At 41.7% G+C, this 15442-nt stretch overlaps 1 protein-coding gene across 6 annotated transcripts in view; it reads left to right on the forward strand.

Moving 5' to 3' along the window:
- LOC116718545 (transducin-like enhancer protein 3-B) overlaps positions 1-15030 on the forward strand; it is a 29757-nt gene extending 14727 nt beyond the window's left edge. For 2 of the 6 annotated variants that reach the window (XM_032560576.1, XM_032560578.1), the window contains exons 8-21: positions 1782-1986; positions 3204-3262; positions 5476-5598; positions 6217-6267; positions 6680-6835; positions 7592-7727; positions 7982-8157; positions 8679-8755; positions 8845-9094; positions 9817-10064; positions 10861-11008; positions 11853-12003; positions 13280-13356; positions 13715-15030. In XM_032560576.1, the coding sequence (XP_032416467.1) occupies positions 1782-1986; positions 3204-3262; positions 5476-5598; positions 6217-6267; positions 6680-6835; positions 7592-7727; positions 7982-8157; positions 8679-8755; positions 8845-9094; positions 9817-10064; positions 10861-11008; positions 11853-12003; positions 13280-13356; positions 13715-13822 (1965 nt within the window). In that variant the 3' untranslated portion in view covers positions 13823-15030. The remainder of the gene's footprint in view (positions 1-1781; positions 1987-3203; positions 3263-5475; positions 5599-6216; positions 6268-6679; positions 6836-7591; positions 7728-7981; positions 8158-8678; positions 8756-8844; positions 9095-9816; positions 10065-10860; positions 11009-11852; positions 12004-13279; positions 13357-13714) is intronic. The other 4 variants (XM_032560580.1, XM_032560581.1, XM_032560577.1 and 1 more) reach the window with 2 other exon arrangements.
- Positions 15031-15442: the final 412 nt, after the last annotated feature.

The raw sequence follows: 15442 nt of genomic DNA on the forward strand, positions 1-15442 counted from the left end.
AATGTATGGATCAAGTTATTGGAGTTCTATCTTGCAAGCAGAGAGGCAATCTTTTTTTTCCCTCGATTTTTTTGAAGAGGCAGTTGATGGATGTGCTAAGTGTTATTTAACCTTGTTTTAAAGCACTTGCTTCCCTCTTGCCTGAGTGGCTATTTAACTCCTGTCTATCTACTCTCTTGGCTCTGACTGCCTCTCACAGACATTCATGGCCTCTTGGGAGACGTGTGTGTGTTCTCCACTGTCTTCTGCTTAGTGGTATTTTGCTGAGGCGGGGCATGCTGGCTTGGTTTTCCAGAGTGTTGAAAGGATTTGAGGCTTTCATGAGCAGACCTATTGATTTTTTTTCTTCTTCTTTTTGTCCCAGTTATGATTGAAGCAGTTTGGGAATGAGCATAGCTGTTTGGTACCATATCTGGTGGCCAGAGGTAATGTGATGTTCAATCAAAACATAGCTGATTGAAGGTCATGCACCATCACAGAAGAAAATGGGACAAACATGAAAGTCGCTGGCATGTGAGGACAGGATGTAAAGAAAAACCAGTCCTCTACACTAAACCAAGTCAAGAAGTCATCATTGGTCATCTGGATGAAAACCCAAAAACAAAGATATTTCAGTCTAATTTAATGTAGCTCTGAACTGAAATATTTCATGTCTCTAAACAAACCATATTGCGCCCATGTTGTCAGTCATTGTTTATCTGTTTTTCTCTTGGTAGCTCCAGTATTTTTGGAGAAAAAGCTCAAATGATTTGGTCTAGTTGGCTAATTTTTTTTAAAGGATTTATATGGCACCTTACATTCTGGTTGTAACAGCTGTTTGGGGCAGTATAAATTATGATTGACTGACTGCTGATGAAACCAAAATAACTCTCCTTCATCTCCTGCTGGTTGCTCTGATTCATTGGAGTCACATAACTACATTCCCTTCCAGCGGAGTTTAGAAAATAGCTTAATCATTTTTTGACAAAGCGAGAATAAAATGCCTCATGGTCTTTTTCATAATGGAAAAGGTGAGTCAGAAAAAAAGATATCCAAAAGCAGAAAATGATGAAACGTTGATTAGATTCAGGTTTCTTTCAGTTTGATTCACAAAAACGTCTTGAATCTCAGGGGGCATGTTGGATAAAATATTGTCATTACACATGAGTTCAAACTCGTTAACGGTCACATTGACTAACATAAACTTTTTGAGAGCGACCACCAAAGAGTTAACAAATGTTGCAGATGTCCAAAAATAAAATATTCAGTTGTTTTTAGTTTCTCTGGTTTGATGTTGGTATATTATTAATTTAGTATTTTACACTGCAGGTTTAATTTAACTTGGAAAACATACAATTTGTTTTTTGACATATTTTTAGTTACATAAATATTATGCTTAAATATTAGTTGTATTAGTTTACCCTTAGCTATCAAGTAAACATGAATTCGTTTTAATATTGGAACATGAATAGCACTGCTTCGTCCTGCTGTCATATTTCAGCTACCATGCTGCAGAACTGGAAAGTATAACACAGAGGTTTTGGAGTGAATGTATTCTACTCTATTGAGCCAAATGATTCATTGAACACATGAAAACAGTTCTGTCCCTCAGACAGCAGGTCAGCAGCAGCAGTAAGCCAGCACTGCATGTTGATCCACAGCTAAATCCAGATTGTTTGGCTTTGAGCAAAAACGTCTCCAAAGCCAACCTGGGCAGAGCACGGTCACTCATAGAGGAGTCATTTCCCAGCTGACCCACTTGTCCTTTGTCTCGTCTCTTGTCTCTCTGTGTTTGTTTACAGCAGCAGCAGCTTCAGGCCCAGCACCTCTCTCACGCTGCCCACGGCCCCCCGGTCCAGCTGCCCCCTCACCCCTCAGGCCTGCAGCCACCCGGCCTCCCCCCGGTGACAGGTGCTGGATCCGGTTTGCTGGCTCTGGGCGCTCTTGGCAGCCAGACCCACCTGCCTGTGAAGGATGAGAAGAACCACCACGACCTGGAGCACCGAGGTGAGGAGCACAGCCTGCCACACAAACGGCCTGCAGCACTTCACTGTTGCTGACAGGAGCGCTTTCTACCGGCTTCAATATATTCCATCCAATAAACACCGTTTTCAAGGCCAAACTGTAAACAGAGCTACTATGAGGGAAAATGTTGTGGTTTAGCAGATATCCTTCTTCTTAATGTAGGGGTGGGCATTTAAAATATTTAAAAATACCTCAAAACGTATTGTTGGGATTATTTTCGCTATTTTCTCCACTGTTTGTTCAATGAGAGTATCAAAACATTCAAAAATATGATTAAATGCATGTTTAGTGCAGTTCAGTGTCACAGATCACACTTCTTTATGTGTATTACATAAAAAACTAATGTTTTTCAAGATTAGTATTTGATTTTGGGTCTATGTTATATAGTCAAGCCATACGGTTACCTAAAAGAAAGAAAGTAATAAATAGTTTTTATCGTCATATTTATTGTTATCACAACTGTGCAACAAACTATTGTGATAAAACTTAAAGTCCATATCGCCCACCCTTACCTTAATGTTCTGATTTGATGTGAAAATAGGTTAATCAAATAATAGGAAAGCAGAAAAATGAAAACTATTATAATATACAGTACAGACCAAAAGTTTGGACACACCTTTTGATTCAATGAGTTTCCTTTATTTTCATGACTATTCACATTGTAGATTCACACTGAAGGCATCAAAACTATGAATAACACATGTGGAAATATGCACTAAACAAAAAAGTGTAAAACAACTGAAAATACCCCTTATATTCTAGTTTCTTCAAAGTAGCAACCTTTTGCTGTGATTACTGCTTTGCACACACTCTGCATTTTCTTGATGAGCTTCAAGAGGTCGTCACCTGAAATGGTTTTCACTTCATAGGTGTGCCCTGTCAGGTTAATAAGTGGGATTTCTTGCCTTATAAATAGTCATGAAAATAAAGAAAACCCATTGAATTAGAAAGGTGTGTCCAAACTTTTGGTCTGTACTGTATATAAAATGTTATAGGATGCTACTTTTAAATGCTGCTTCATTTGGTCTCCATAGCATCAAAAAGTACATTTTTGGTCGTTAAATTCTCTCTGAAAGCGTTTCCTCTTGATCACGTTGTAGCTAACCTGATGGGTTACACCATGCATTTGATTGCTGCTCTTTGATTGCAGTCTTTGTTGCCCTCCCATACTAATTTGTGTTTTGTTTTCCTCCCTCTTGGCCCCTCATCTTTTCACTCGCCTCTGGCCATTCCTCTGAAAGAACGCGAGTCCAGCACGGTATGTTGACTCTACGGCTCTCCGTCCTCCTGTGTGTCTGTCTGTCTCTCCCCCGACTCGCTCTGTTCCTAGCTCATCGTGTTTGGTCATTAGGTGTACTTAACGTAGACCTGAGCTCACCGTTCAATAGACATTCATGCTGTCTGTGTAAGAACACACACTTTTATACTCGGGGGCTGTGTACGGTGCCTGAATCCAAATGACTTCTGGCTAAATAAGCCACTGCCTTCTAATCCAGGTGGAAAATGACTCCAATCACTGGACGAGGATTAGTAGTCTGCTACCTCCTTTAATTTCAGCACAATTAAAAGTGACTTTGACTCGCCTTCCATTTCTACTTTAGAGGATTTACCATTACAAGAGTCCTTGTCATAGCTCGTTGTTATTCCTCATTCAGTAAACATTGTATTTCTCTGCTGCCTTCCTCTTCCTGGTGTTTGGTATCTTCTCATCACTTTGTCTCTTCCTTCGTCTTGTGTCGTCCCCATCTCGCCATCTCTTCTCATGTTATAGTCCTTGTTTTATCAGACTGGCTTAAAGCTCTCAGTTAGCTGGAGTGTAACGCTCTGTTGGATCTGCTCAAACAGATTAAGTTCCCATTGACTGGCCATCCTGAATGGGCTCACTCATGTCAGAAGGAAACCCTAACCCCCCCCCCACCTTCTCATTTGGTGACAAGCGGCTGCAGTACCACCTTACCTGCTCTCTCAGCCAGCCTCTCCTCCCTATTTTTGTTCACGCGCGCACCCCCCCGCCCACACACACACACCCACGACACACACACACACACACAAAGTCTGCTTGTTCTGTTGTCTCAGGTCATCTGATACCACAGTTAAAGGGAAGTGCATGGTTACTGAGACTAAGCAATCTTTGAAAGGCCTCCGGCTCAGATTCAGACGGGCTGTAATACTGTAAGAGACAGCATCTCGCCAAGCTAGACTGGTGGCTTTGTTTTTGCAGCAGGAGCTGAACGCATCGGCCCGTTTTGACCTGAGGAGGAGGCGAAAAATTGGCCCAACTCATTTGGGAAAGCTCTACTCCTTTATAAAGGCGGCTGCTATCCATTAGCTGCTCTACCTCGGTTTAATCCTCCATCTTTCTGATAATTGTTTCGATTTATTAAGTCGATTCACAACAAGAATTGACCTCTAGATGTGCTTACCCCACCTACCCACTCGTTGACCTTCAGTCTGCCTGGCAGGGCCGCTCCACCATCTCGGACAACAAAAACCCTGTTTGCAGCTTTTGAGAAAGTGCCAACGTGTCTGAACGTTCCCACTGGTCGGGGAGAACTCATGGCTTTACTGCTAGACTGGTGTTGCTTGCCAAGTTCCTTTCCTGTTTTTAGTCTCTTGTCTCGTCCTTCTTTTTTCCCCCCCACTAATTTTCTCACTCTGCCCCTGTCAGGACTCTTCTCTGCAGGCGGCACACTTTGTCTCGCCACATTGATCCTGTCCTGGATTCCTCAATGGTCTCTTTCTTTCCCCTTTTCTTAATCCTGTTCATTTTCATGCCAGTTGCTTTGATTTTTAGTTGTTTTGTAAACGTGTTGGGAATCCAGAGTAAGTTTGATTATAAAAAGTTAATCTAGTTTTCTACTGGCTTTTGCCCTGGCTGCAGTGGCAGGCCATAATATTGTCAAGTTTTATTTAGAGTTCATGTTTTCTCTCCAGTTTGACTCGTGACGAGTCACCTTCCCAGTTAGTGTTTTTGCGGCTTTGTGGTTTTGCTCAGCTGCCTCGTCTGTTTCCTCTGTGCTCCAGTGCTTTGGCAGCAGCAACAGGGCTGAGCTTTCCAAGAATCCTCTTCAACCCCCCCTTTTTTATTCCAAATCAGTCCAGCAGCATTGTGCAGTTTGCTTACTGTCAATATTATCGCTGACCCCACAAAGGAAAATACTACCTTCCCTTCATGATTGGTCATGAGCTGCATTTATGTCTTAAACATTAACAGCTGACATGCATAACACGGCGGCTCCAGTTTTGCTCTGCATTAGCGGCTTAGAGTCCAACATCTATGGAGAAATGTTGACACACTTTATCCACATTTGTTTTCCAAGAAGATTCTCAGTTGAATATTTGTTGAGGCTGTAAATCTATACTGTACACACAGTGTACCAGTGGATACTGATTTAAAACGAACAGAGCATGCCAAGGTAACTCGATGAGAACTCCGGTCTCATGCGGTCGTTGTCGGTGTGTTTGTGGCAGAATAACTCGGTGTCGCCATCAGACAGCCTGCGGGTAGCGAGCGAGAAGCACCGCAGCTCTTCAGACTACGGCCTGGACTCGAAGAAACGCAAAGTGGACGACAAAGACAGCAACAGAGGATATGTGAGTGTTTTTTAAAGACCGACTGTCTATTCAGGCTCTTTTATGAAATGTTCGCCTTTCAGAAAACAAACGTACAAATTGGATTAATATATACAAGGGTTGGACAATATGGCTGAAGAACGTATTGTCTTCAATACGTTCGACAGTTATTGATTCGTTTTTTTGTTTTAAATCTCTGAAATACATCCAAACTGGTACATGCCTTTTCCTGTTTTATCCAGTTTTCATTCCACATCATTTTTTATTTTTAAGCAGTTATGAGGCGACGCATTAAACTGCGCCTGCGCAAGTTACTCATCAGCTTGTTGCTAGGTGACCAAAGAGTGAGCGAGTGTGTTGATGTCACCAATCTTGACATCAAGGCGCGAGAGGTTGAGCAGCCAAAGCCTTTCCTCTGCCTACATCCCCCAGAATCCCTTGCAATTCTGGATCAGAGTTCAGTGAAATTATTGAACATTCAATCAGACGTATTATCTGCTGGTATTGATCACATGTCTATTGCAATATATATAGTTATTGATTTATTGTCCAGCCTTAATATCCATCTAAATAGTTATGTGTTTTTGTGCATGTAGGTCAAATAAATCCCTTCCCACTAATGTTGCTCCTCTATTTCAGGACAGTGACGGAGAGAAAAGTGACGACTTGGTGGTGGACGTGTCCAATGAGGTAAGACGGGCATTTAGCTGCTCAGACACATTCTTAAACAGGAAGGCTGCAAAGAACCCAAACACAGCCCTCTTTTGTCTGTCCAAGCCTCAGCACCTTTCACTGTGTTGCCAAAACGTCTGACATAATATTGGTTGTGTGCTTTGAGACTGTTTACTTGGTGAATTTCCCTCTGCCATTCATGCAGAATATAAGACAAAGAACACAAAGAGAAAAGGGTGTGACAGGTGAATGAGAAGTGCATGCATATGTGTGAGGTGGGGGACGAAGGGGAGCATGAGCATACATCGGGATATTTATCTGTGTTTGCACATGAGGCCCCAGCTTGTTTGACCTACATGTAAATGCCAGTGGCTTTCCTCCGGCCTGTTTGCTCAGTCTTGCACTCCGTCCGTCTCGTTTAACTCTGCAGGACCCAGCCACCCCTCGAGTCAGCCCCGCCCATTCCCCTCCGGAAAACGGCCTGGATAAGTCCCGGGTGCTGAAGAAAGACGCCACCCCCAACAGCCCCGCCTCCGTTGCGTCTTCGGGCAGCACGCCGTCGTCTAAGGCGAAGGACCACACCCATGTGAGTGTATCAGGATGATGAAACGAGGGGAGAAGGGAGGCTTATGGTGGAGGTGATGAAGCCTGAACTGACAGACTAAAGGAGCATTTGTCAAATGAAGTGGGTGGCTGTGTGAAAGAGTAATATGGAGGCTTAGGAGTTGGCTGCTGTGTAGGATTTGAGGGAGCAAAGGGGTGGATGTCTTTTCAGGAAATCAAACTCTATGGCTCAGTCCTATCAATCTCCTTTATGGCTTACCCAGTAAATGGTCATTTCTCCGTTGCTCTGAGGCTGTAAATAACCCAGAGTCTCTGCAGAGGGATATGTGCTGTCTGGTTTTTGTTCGCCGTGTCCATAATCTGCTCCTCTTCCATCCTTATAAAAACCGACATTTAACCTGGCTTGAAATTTTTCACTACATAAACCATTTTACTGAATATTGCTAAAGATAATCAACACAGTGGCCATCTTACTACTTCCTCTTACCATCATTATAAAACCCAGTTTCTTTCATTCCCTTATTAACATTAACTGGCAAGGGATGAATAAATAATTATTTGGGCCAACATCTTCCATAAGTCCTGACAAGCTTAGCTTCTAAGCAAAGGTTTATACCCTCATCCTGACACACTATCACACACTCACAACCACGGCTGTGACGAGCGCCCATGTTAGATTGGATTAACTCAAACTGTTCGCTCAGATTGTCACTCTGGATTTTCCTGCCTGTGGGGTGTTTTCGACTCAAACTTGGACAAAATAATTTCTCTGTTACAGAATGACAAGTCGTCGACACCGAGCCTAAAGTCCAACACGCCTACACCGAGGAACGAGGCCCCCACACCGGGGACCAGCACGACGCCTGGACTGCGGCCTTTATCGATGGGAAAACCGCCCGGCATGGAGGCACTAGGTAATTACTGACAAATCGGTTATTCTCCTCATTATTCACTATGTTTCCTGTAACAAAGCACCCTTTTTAACAAGCAAGTACACACAAGTTTCACTGTTAATGCTTGTGAAAAAAAATCTACCACAGTCTCACTATGTGGCTCCTGTGACCTTTCCTTTCACTGCTACAACAATTTTACTGCACTGACACTCATAAAACTAAAACCTAGGAAGAGTTTAGTAATCAGTTAAAGGGCATTTCCTTCTCACCATCAGCTGCCCCGGCCCTCCGTACTCCCCTGTCGATCGCTGGTTCTTATGCCTCTCCATTTGCCATGATGGGTCATCATGAAATGAACGGATCGCTGACCAGCCCCGGTGTCTATCCGGGTCTCATCTCACCCCAGATGAGCGCTGCTGCAGCCGCAGCCGCCTACGGACGGTCACCAATCGTAAGTCCCACAGATTTTATGCTGAAATTCTCACCCAAGATGTAGAAAAAGAGATGCAACAAAGATCCTCCTCCAAACATCTGCACCACCATCTGCAGTAGGTTAAAATATTTGACTAAACATGGAGAAGCAACATTTAGTTTTATACCTCACTAATTCAGAACAAACTTAAGATCCAGACGAAAATCCTACTCGTTTATAGACTGTGGAGTATGTAAGAATGTAATATGAACATTCTTGTTCATATTACTAATCGAGAACAAACTTTAGATCTAGAGAAACTCCTATTAGTTTAAATTGTGTAGAACTTTTGTCTTTTTTTGTTATCTTTGCCATTTTGCATTTTGAACTGCTCTTCCTGCTGCAGTGTTTTACTTGTTTGTCAGACTTCATCTGCATATTTCAAGGGATTTTCCTGGAAATTATAGCTTGACCTCAAGATTTAGGCGTCTAAATCTACAGATTTGTTTCTACTTGAAAATAAACTTAAGCTTATTTGATTTCTTTATTTTTTTGTGCAGGCGGGGTTTGACCCCCATCCTCACATGCGAGCTCCAGGCCTGCCGGCCAGCCTCACCTCCATTTCAGGAGGAAAACCGTATGTTTAAATTTTTGCTTTCGCTCTTTAACTACCGTAGATTTTATTCCCAGAACTTGACTCTCTTCCATCTCTGTTGTCGTTTCCAGAGCTTACTCTTTCCACGTGAGTGCAGACGGTCAGATGCAGCCCGTGCCCTTCCCTCCAGACGCTCTCATAGGCCCTGGCATCCCGCGCCACGCTCGTCAGATCAACACGCTGAGCCACGGCGAAGTAGTGTGCGCCGTCACCATCAGCAACCCCACGCGTCACGTCTACACTGGTGGAAAGGGTTGCGTCAAGATCTGGGACATCAGTCAGCCAGGCAGCAAGAGTCCTGTGTCCCAACTTGACTGTCTGGTAATCAGATGATTTCACATTTTAAGATGGAGAAACTGAGTCGAGTTAGCCTTACTCTACATTTATTTCAGGATGTGCAGCCATAAGGGGATCCCAGTGTGCTAATGAGATCTCAAAGTAATACATTAAGGCTTTTCTTGAGCATTAAATGTAGCCTGACTCTCCATCCCTCTACAGCTGTCCACAGATCCCAACAGATAGAGAAGTGAATAATTCAGTAAAATGTCTCGCTGCTGTGCTGAAATTATCCTTGGTGAAGGGGGAAAAAAAACCCTGCTGAGTAATGAAGTTCTGATTGGCCAACCCTGTCTGCCATTACGCAGCTCATTACTTTCTCCCAACTGCCTCCCGTTTCTCATTTTGACTCGGTGTCTTCATGCTGTTCAGCTCATATGGCATTCCTACGCCCTTAAGGTGTGTCCAGAGTGCAGTTTGGTTTTATAAAGCCATCAGGGTGCTATTTTAATTTGACCAATAGCTTCTACAGCACTGTTGATTTGTCTTTCTGCTCTTGTGGAGCCGGCAGCCCAACTGTCTCTCGTTAAAGTTGACATTCACATCTTCACTAGATAAAGTCAGCTGCCTCACCTGGTAAAAGAAAAGGTCTTAAAAGTGGATGTACTGCAATATGTTGGTTTCTCTATGATTTTTTTTTTCTCATCTGGAATTTGCACATGTATACAAATTTATTCCAACCATTTTCATTCTTTTATCTTTTCCAGAACAGAGACAATTACATCCGCTCCTGCAAGCTGTTGCCCGATGGCCGCACCCTAATCGTCGGCGGCGAGGCGAGCACGCTGACCATCTGGGATCTGGCCTCGCAGACGCCCCGCATCAAGGCTGAGCTCACTTCCTCTGCTCCGGCCTGCTATGCTCTGGCCATCAGCCCCGATGCCAAGGTCTGCTTCTCCTGCTGCTCCGATGGAAACATCGCCGTGTGGGACCTCCATAACCAGACCCTGGTCAGGTCGGTACTTCGCTTAAACGGCTGTGTTTTGTGACACAAGCCTGAGGGAAAACAATACATTGCACCGTTTCTTTTTATTATTGTGAAGAGTCAAAAGAAGGGCAAGAAATGTTTGGCAAATGTTGTATTCTCTAAATGGTAAATATAGGTTGTTGTTTTTTTTTTAGTTTAAAAAAATAAACGCAAAATTATACAAATTTACTCAGACATATTCTTGATGCATCTAATGCTGAAATGATTAATTGCAAAGAATCGAAATAATCATCAACTAATTTTGTAATCGATTAATTGTAATATACAGACCAAAAAAACTAAAAACTTTTTTCATAATTATGTTCTATCAGTGTTTCTCAAGCGGCATAGTTTGGCTTCACCTGGTTGAAGCTTTGTTAAAAATAAAATCTCCTGTTAAGCACCTTTTCTAATCCGATTATTAATTGCTTAATCCAACAGATCAGCAGGCTAGTCCTACACTGTTTTGATGCAAAGTCAAGCAGAAAGGGGTTGAGCTTTTCACATGTTAATGTTAGAAGTATTTTTTTATCTGCAGACTCATCCTTTGCTACAGATTATGACGCGTTCACTAAAGGAATGCCATGCCACTTCATTTTAGGCAATAAAATGTTTATTTGCATTTTAAGTAAAATAGGTTTAAGTGGTTAAATGAAAAATCTTTTTATTTGAATAAACAATTACTAAAATAATTGTTAGTTGCAGCTCTAGATACATTCATGTCTTTTTTCAAGCGGTGAAAAAGTCATGTCTCACTTGTCTTCATGTGTTTTGTGCATTTCAGGCAGTTCCAGGGCCACACAGACGGAGCCAGCTGTATCGATATTTCCCACGACGGGACCAAACTGTGGACCGGAGGGCTGGACAACACGGTCCGCTCCTGGGATTTGAGGGAGGGCCGGCAGCTTCAGCAACACGACTTTACCTCACAGGTACAACTTGAACAATTTGCATTTCCTGCAAAAATGCAGTGTGAATGTTGTCAGCTGAATATTTTTAGTGGAAATTGCAGAAGCATTTAAAGTCAATTGCAGCAGACTTGCAGAAATGTAAAAAGTAGGTAAAAGCCTGCAGAAGGCTTCTACCTATAGAAGCTCTTCTATAGAAAAACTATAGAAGAGTGAAAATTGTCTGTAAATGCAAAAATCCCACCCAGAGTGTTATAAGTTCATACAGAACACTGTTTACAAAGCTAAACACTATCGATTGTCTACTTGACTAGCATGTTGCTCTACCATTCAATGTTAAAGCCCCCAGAAATGTAATGAGCAGAAACATTATAAAATAAAACAGTCTGCTTTGATAGAAGATTGCAAAGCGTTCTGCTTATATCATATGTTGAATATAAACGGCAAGAAAAATAATTTTTAGCTCATCTAGGGCAGGGCAGCTTATATGCTGAAATTAGCTAAAGCATATTATAGATTATGCTAGATTATGATCTATAATTATGATTATAGATCATAATCTATTAGCATAATCTATAACATGGGTCACTACCATGGTTCCCAACATTAAATTGTTCCATCAAGTGTGATAACAGCAATGTGCAAGATGTTAGCTAAAAAGCTAATGTTAAATGAAATGCTGTCAATGCTAACCATCACTAGCATGTTTTCTAACATTGACTAAATTTAATAGATTTTTATAAAATGTAGTCAAAATAATTTTAGCTTAAATTTTAGCCTTGCAGCACTTACACTAATTAAACACACAGTGACATTTATTGGCAGTGAAGTAGACTTGCTCCAAGGTTCATTTATGTTTTTGTTGCAGATCTTCTCATTGGGCTACTGTCCCACTGGAGAATGGCTGGCTGTGGGAATGGAGAGCAGCAATGTGGAAGTGCTCCACCACACCAAGCCAGACAAGTACCAGCTGCATCTACATGAAAGCTGTGTCCTCTCACTCAAGTTTGCCTACTGTGGTAAGTGACCTGCAAAGAGCTGGAGAAAGTCCTACGGCGAAGGACAATCTTTAAGTATCCAGAAGGAAACTGTTGGGGCGTGTAGACATATTTACAAATTAAAACTTCCAACCCAAACTCTAGTCAGAGCCTGTGCTACTATATCTGGTTGTTCAAATCATAAGTGAACAGTTTCTTTCCCATCAGCTATGTTCTTTTGCTTTTATATATAAAATATTAATAACATGCAACATTCAATGTCACAGTACAGAAAGTGAATATTTTATGGATTCATAAGGGTGAAATATTTCAAGTCTCCATTTCTTTTCATTTTGATTATGACTTACAGACAATGAATACTCTGAAAAGGTTACAGCATATTCATAAAAAAGTTATGCACCAGCAACAGGGATTATGGCACCATTGTTGAGCAAAAAAAAAAAAAAATCAAGAATACATCTTTAAGACCAAACACTAGATAAGATGAAAGCATGAAATATTTTATTATTTACGGAATTTCTACAAAATGAAGGCTTCACTTTGAGTCTGGCGAGGAATATTGCACTTTTATAGATTCTAATTTTTATGTCAAGTCGGACAAATTCTGAGACTGAATTGATCAGGTTACAGCAACAACACATTGCATCTTCCCATGCCTGCAGCAGACTGTAGCTGGGTGGAAGATGGAAAAAAAAAAACAACTGAATACCTGAATTTGATGATATTTTGATAATTTTATGTGAGCAGAGTTTTAATAGTCTCTTCATTATCTGGCAGCACAGGGAAGACTTCAAAACCTATAATAACAAAAGGAGATGATTCTGCACAATTTTACTTTTAATGAGCTGTAAATTACACCGGTTGTCAGACACCAGTGGGCTGGTGGTGGTTTAAGTGTCACTTCCCTGATGTGTGTAGGGCTAGTGATTAAAAATTTCAAACAACGATCATTTAACAGCAAATCAAGCGCTTCGAAAATGTTCGTTCGCATTAATTTATCCTCAGAAACCAATGAGCACAGCCTCATCTCCTCCACCAGCGAACTGATTCATTCAAATGAGACCAGAGCTCTTAGTGTCACTGATTAAATCAGCAGCCAGCTAGCGAGTTGGTTAATTAATCAGAGGGTCATTTGAATAATTAACTGGGTTAGAGCTGCAAGTCTCCTTCATTATGTGTTTTATGATTGTTGATGAGGTAATTAAAGTAGCACATTTAAAACGATTCCAGTTGCTCTGTTATGTCTGCGAGGACCCTTACCTGCAGTGTGTTAAAGGTGTCTCATCTGTGCCTGTAGGTAAATGGTTCGTGAGCACGGGGAAGGACAACCTGCTGAACGCGTGGAGGACTCCTTACGGTGCCAGCATTTTCCAGGTGATGATCGCAGTTCTGTAATATTTGACCAAATGCTGCTAAATCAATACAATCACATGAAAAACATTAGTGGCTTAGTGGCATGTTGTTGTCCTGAAATAAAGAAAACAGTACTACAGCTATTTCAAACAGAGATCGATGGGGTTAAAGGTTTCTCGGATCGGGGCGGTCTGCGTAAATAAACCAGCTGTTTGTGACGACTGAAAATGAAGTCAGTAAAAGTGTGTGGAGCCAACAGTGAACAGGAGTCACTCGCACTGAAATTTAGTGTTTGCTTGGCAAACCAGTTTAACCTTGACGATATGTCACGACCACGATGAGCAAACTAAACGTTTTGACTGTTTGTGTTTACTTCCAGTCGAAGGAGTCGTCGTCCGTCCTGAGCTGTGACATTTCTGCAGATGACAAATACATCGTGACAGGATCTGGTGACAAGAAGGCGACAGTCTATGAGGTCATCTACTGAGATTATTGTCCTGCTTTAACATGGGCTGCAACAGATTGAAGCAAACGACATTTTTCTCTGACTTATTTTGGAATTCAGCTGTGCTATTGGCCTGTGGAAACTCATACTGGAAGGATTTTTTTAAATCCCTTGTTTTAGGGTTGTACTTTTTTTTTTTTTTAGATGTGACGGGATGGAGCGGAGCTTCATCTCTGAGAAATTAATTCCTCAAAACATGTACATTGTGTACATACTGGATTAAATAAGACATTTTATATATTATTAAAGTATATATATATATATATATTTTCATGTCCTGGGTGTACTTGTGACCATTGTTTTGGTCGCTCTCGTCTGAGAGAGAAACCAGAACACGAACTGAAACTTTTTCAATTATTGCACCCTGATTGTTTTCTAAAGCACATTCTGCAGGCTGATCTTTCCAGGAGTCAAACAGAGGAGCCTGAATCTTGCAATGTTGAACATTTCATGGAGATTTCTTTTTTTTTTTTTTAAACCGGCCTTACGTCACAACGCTCTTAAAGGACAAAGCATGGTCGGATTCAGGCGGACCCTCCACAGGAACAAGTGGGACGTTGATTCAGGAGAAGAGACGGATGTAAATTTCCTTCCTGTATAAAGAACTGTACACGTGTCCTAATGTTCTGGTCTGTGTGTGCTTTCCCTGTTTTTGTTGATCGCCTGTGGCAGATGGGGGATGTTACAGCTCAGTCTAACCCTTGGACCTCAGTTGGCAGCAGATGCCACGAACTGAATGACTGTGCGCTTTTTTTTTTTCTTTCTAACTTGACGTACTGATCTCTCGCTGCTCCACTGATTTCTATTCAAACTGAACTCCAGCAATCCGGTCCGTGCTGCTGGGATTCCTGTGCCCTTTGCATCCCACCGATATTCCTGGAATATGTGTATTTGGCTGTGATGGAGAGGAAGGCAGAGTCGGTCTGTCTTCACAGAAATGTTCAGTGCCTGAAAATGCTTTCAAGGACAGAGGGAAGCACACTTACATGTAAACACATGCGGTAGTTAGCGAACGAAGCTGAGGGTTAATACTTCTGGTTTGTTTTACTGTGCTTCTCATCCTGCCGGCATTTACAACTTAAGGGGCAAACTGCACCTCTGATTCACACCAAAGTATGTAGCAACTGCTGTCAGCACTGAAAATAAATGTACAGTTGTTAATGACTCAATAAAACAGTTTTTTTCTAGAAGGGCTTGCCTCTTTGTGGCTTTGAGCTGGGATTACTGATGAAGGTAACTTCTTTTGAGCCGATTATGGCCGACTCAACAGGTTTCTAGACTCAGACCAAGATTCTGATTGTGTTTAGGTTAGAACACATTTTCTCTTCATAAAATAACACATGATTTGTGGTAAAGAGGTTCAACACCATATTATGTATATAAAGAAACTTCCACAGCAGGAGATCTGAGCTTCAGTGTTTTATTGTAACTGTGGCTTGAATTCATAGTTTTGGATAAAATGTTCACCACCAGGTCATTTTCTCAGAACTTCAGCAGCTTTTTGGTGAGAGCTTGACTTTACGCTACCATTTCCTAATTGGTGCAGTATTCACTGTTATTGTTAGACCTGGACTTAATCATTGGCTATTCAGCTATCCCAAA

Source organism: Xiphophorus hellerii, chromosome 4 (genome assembly GCF_003331165.1).
Source record: "Xiphophorus hellerii strain 12219 chromosome 4, Xiphophorus_hellerii-4.1, whole genome shotgun sequence".
Lineage (NCBI taxonomy): Eukaryota > Metazoa > Chordata > Actinopteri > Cyprinodontiformes > Poeciliidae > Xiphophorus > Xiphophorus hellerii.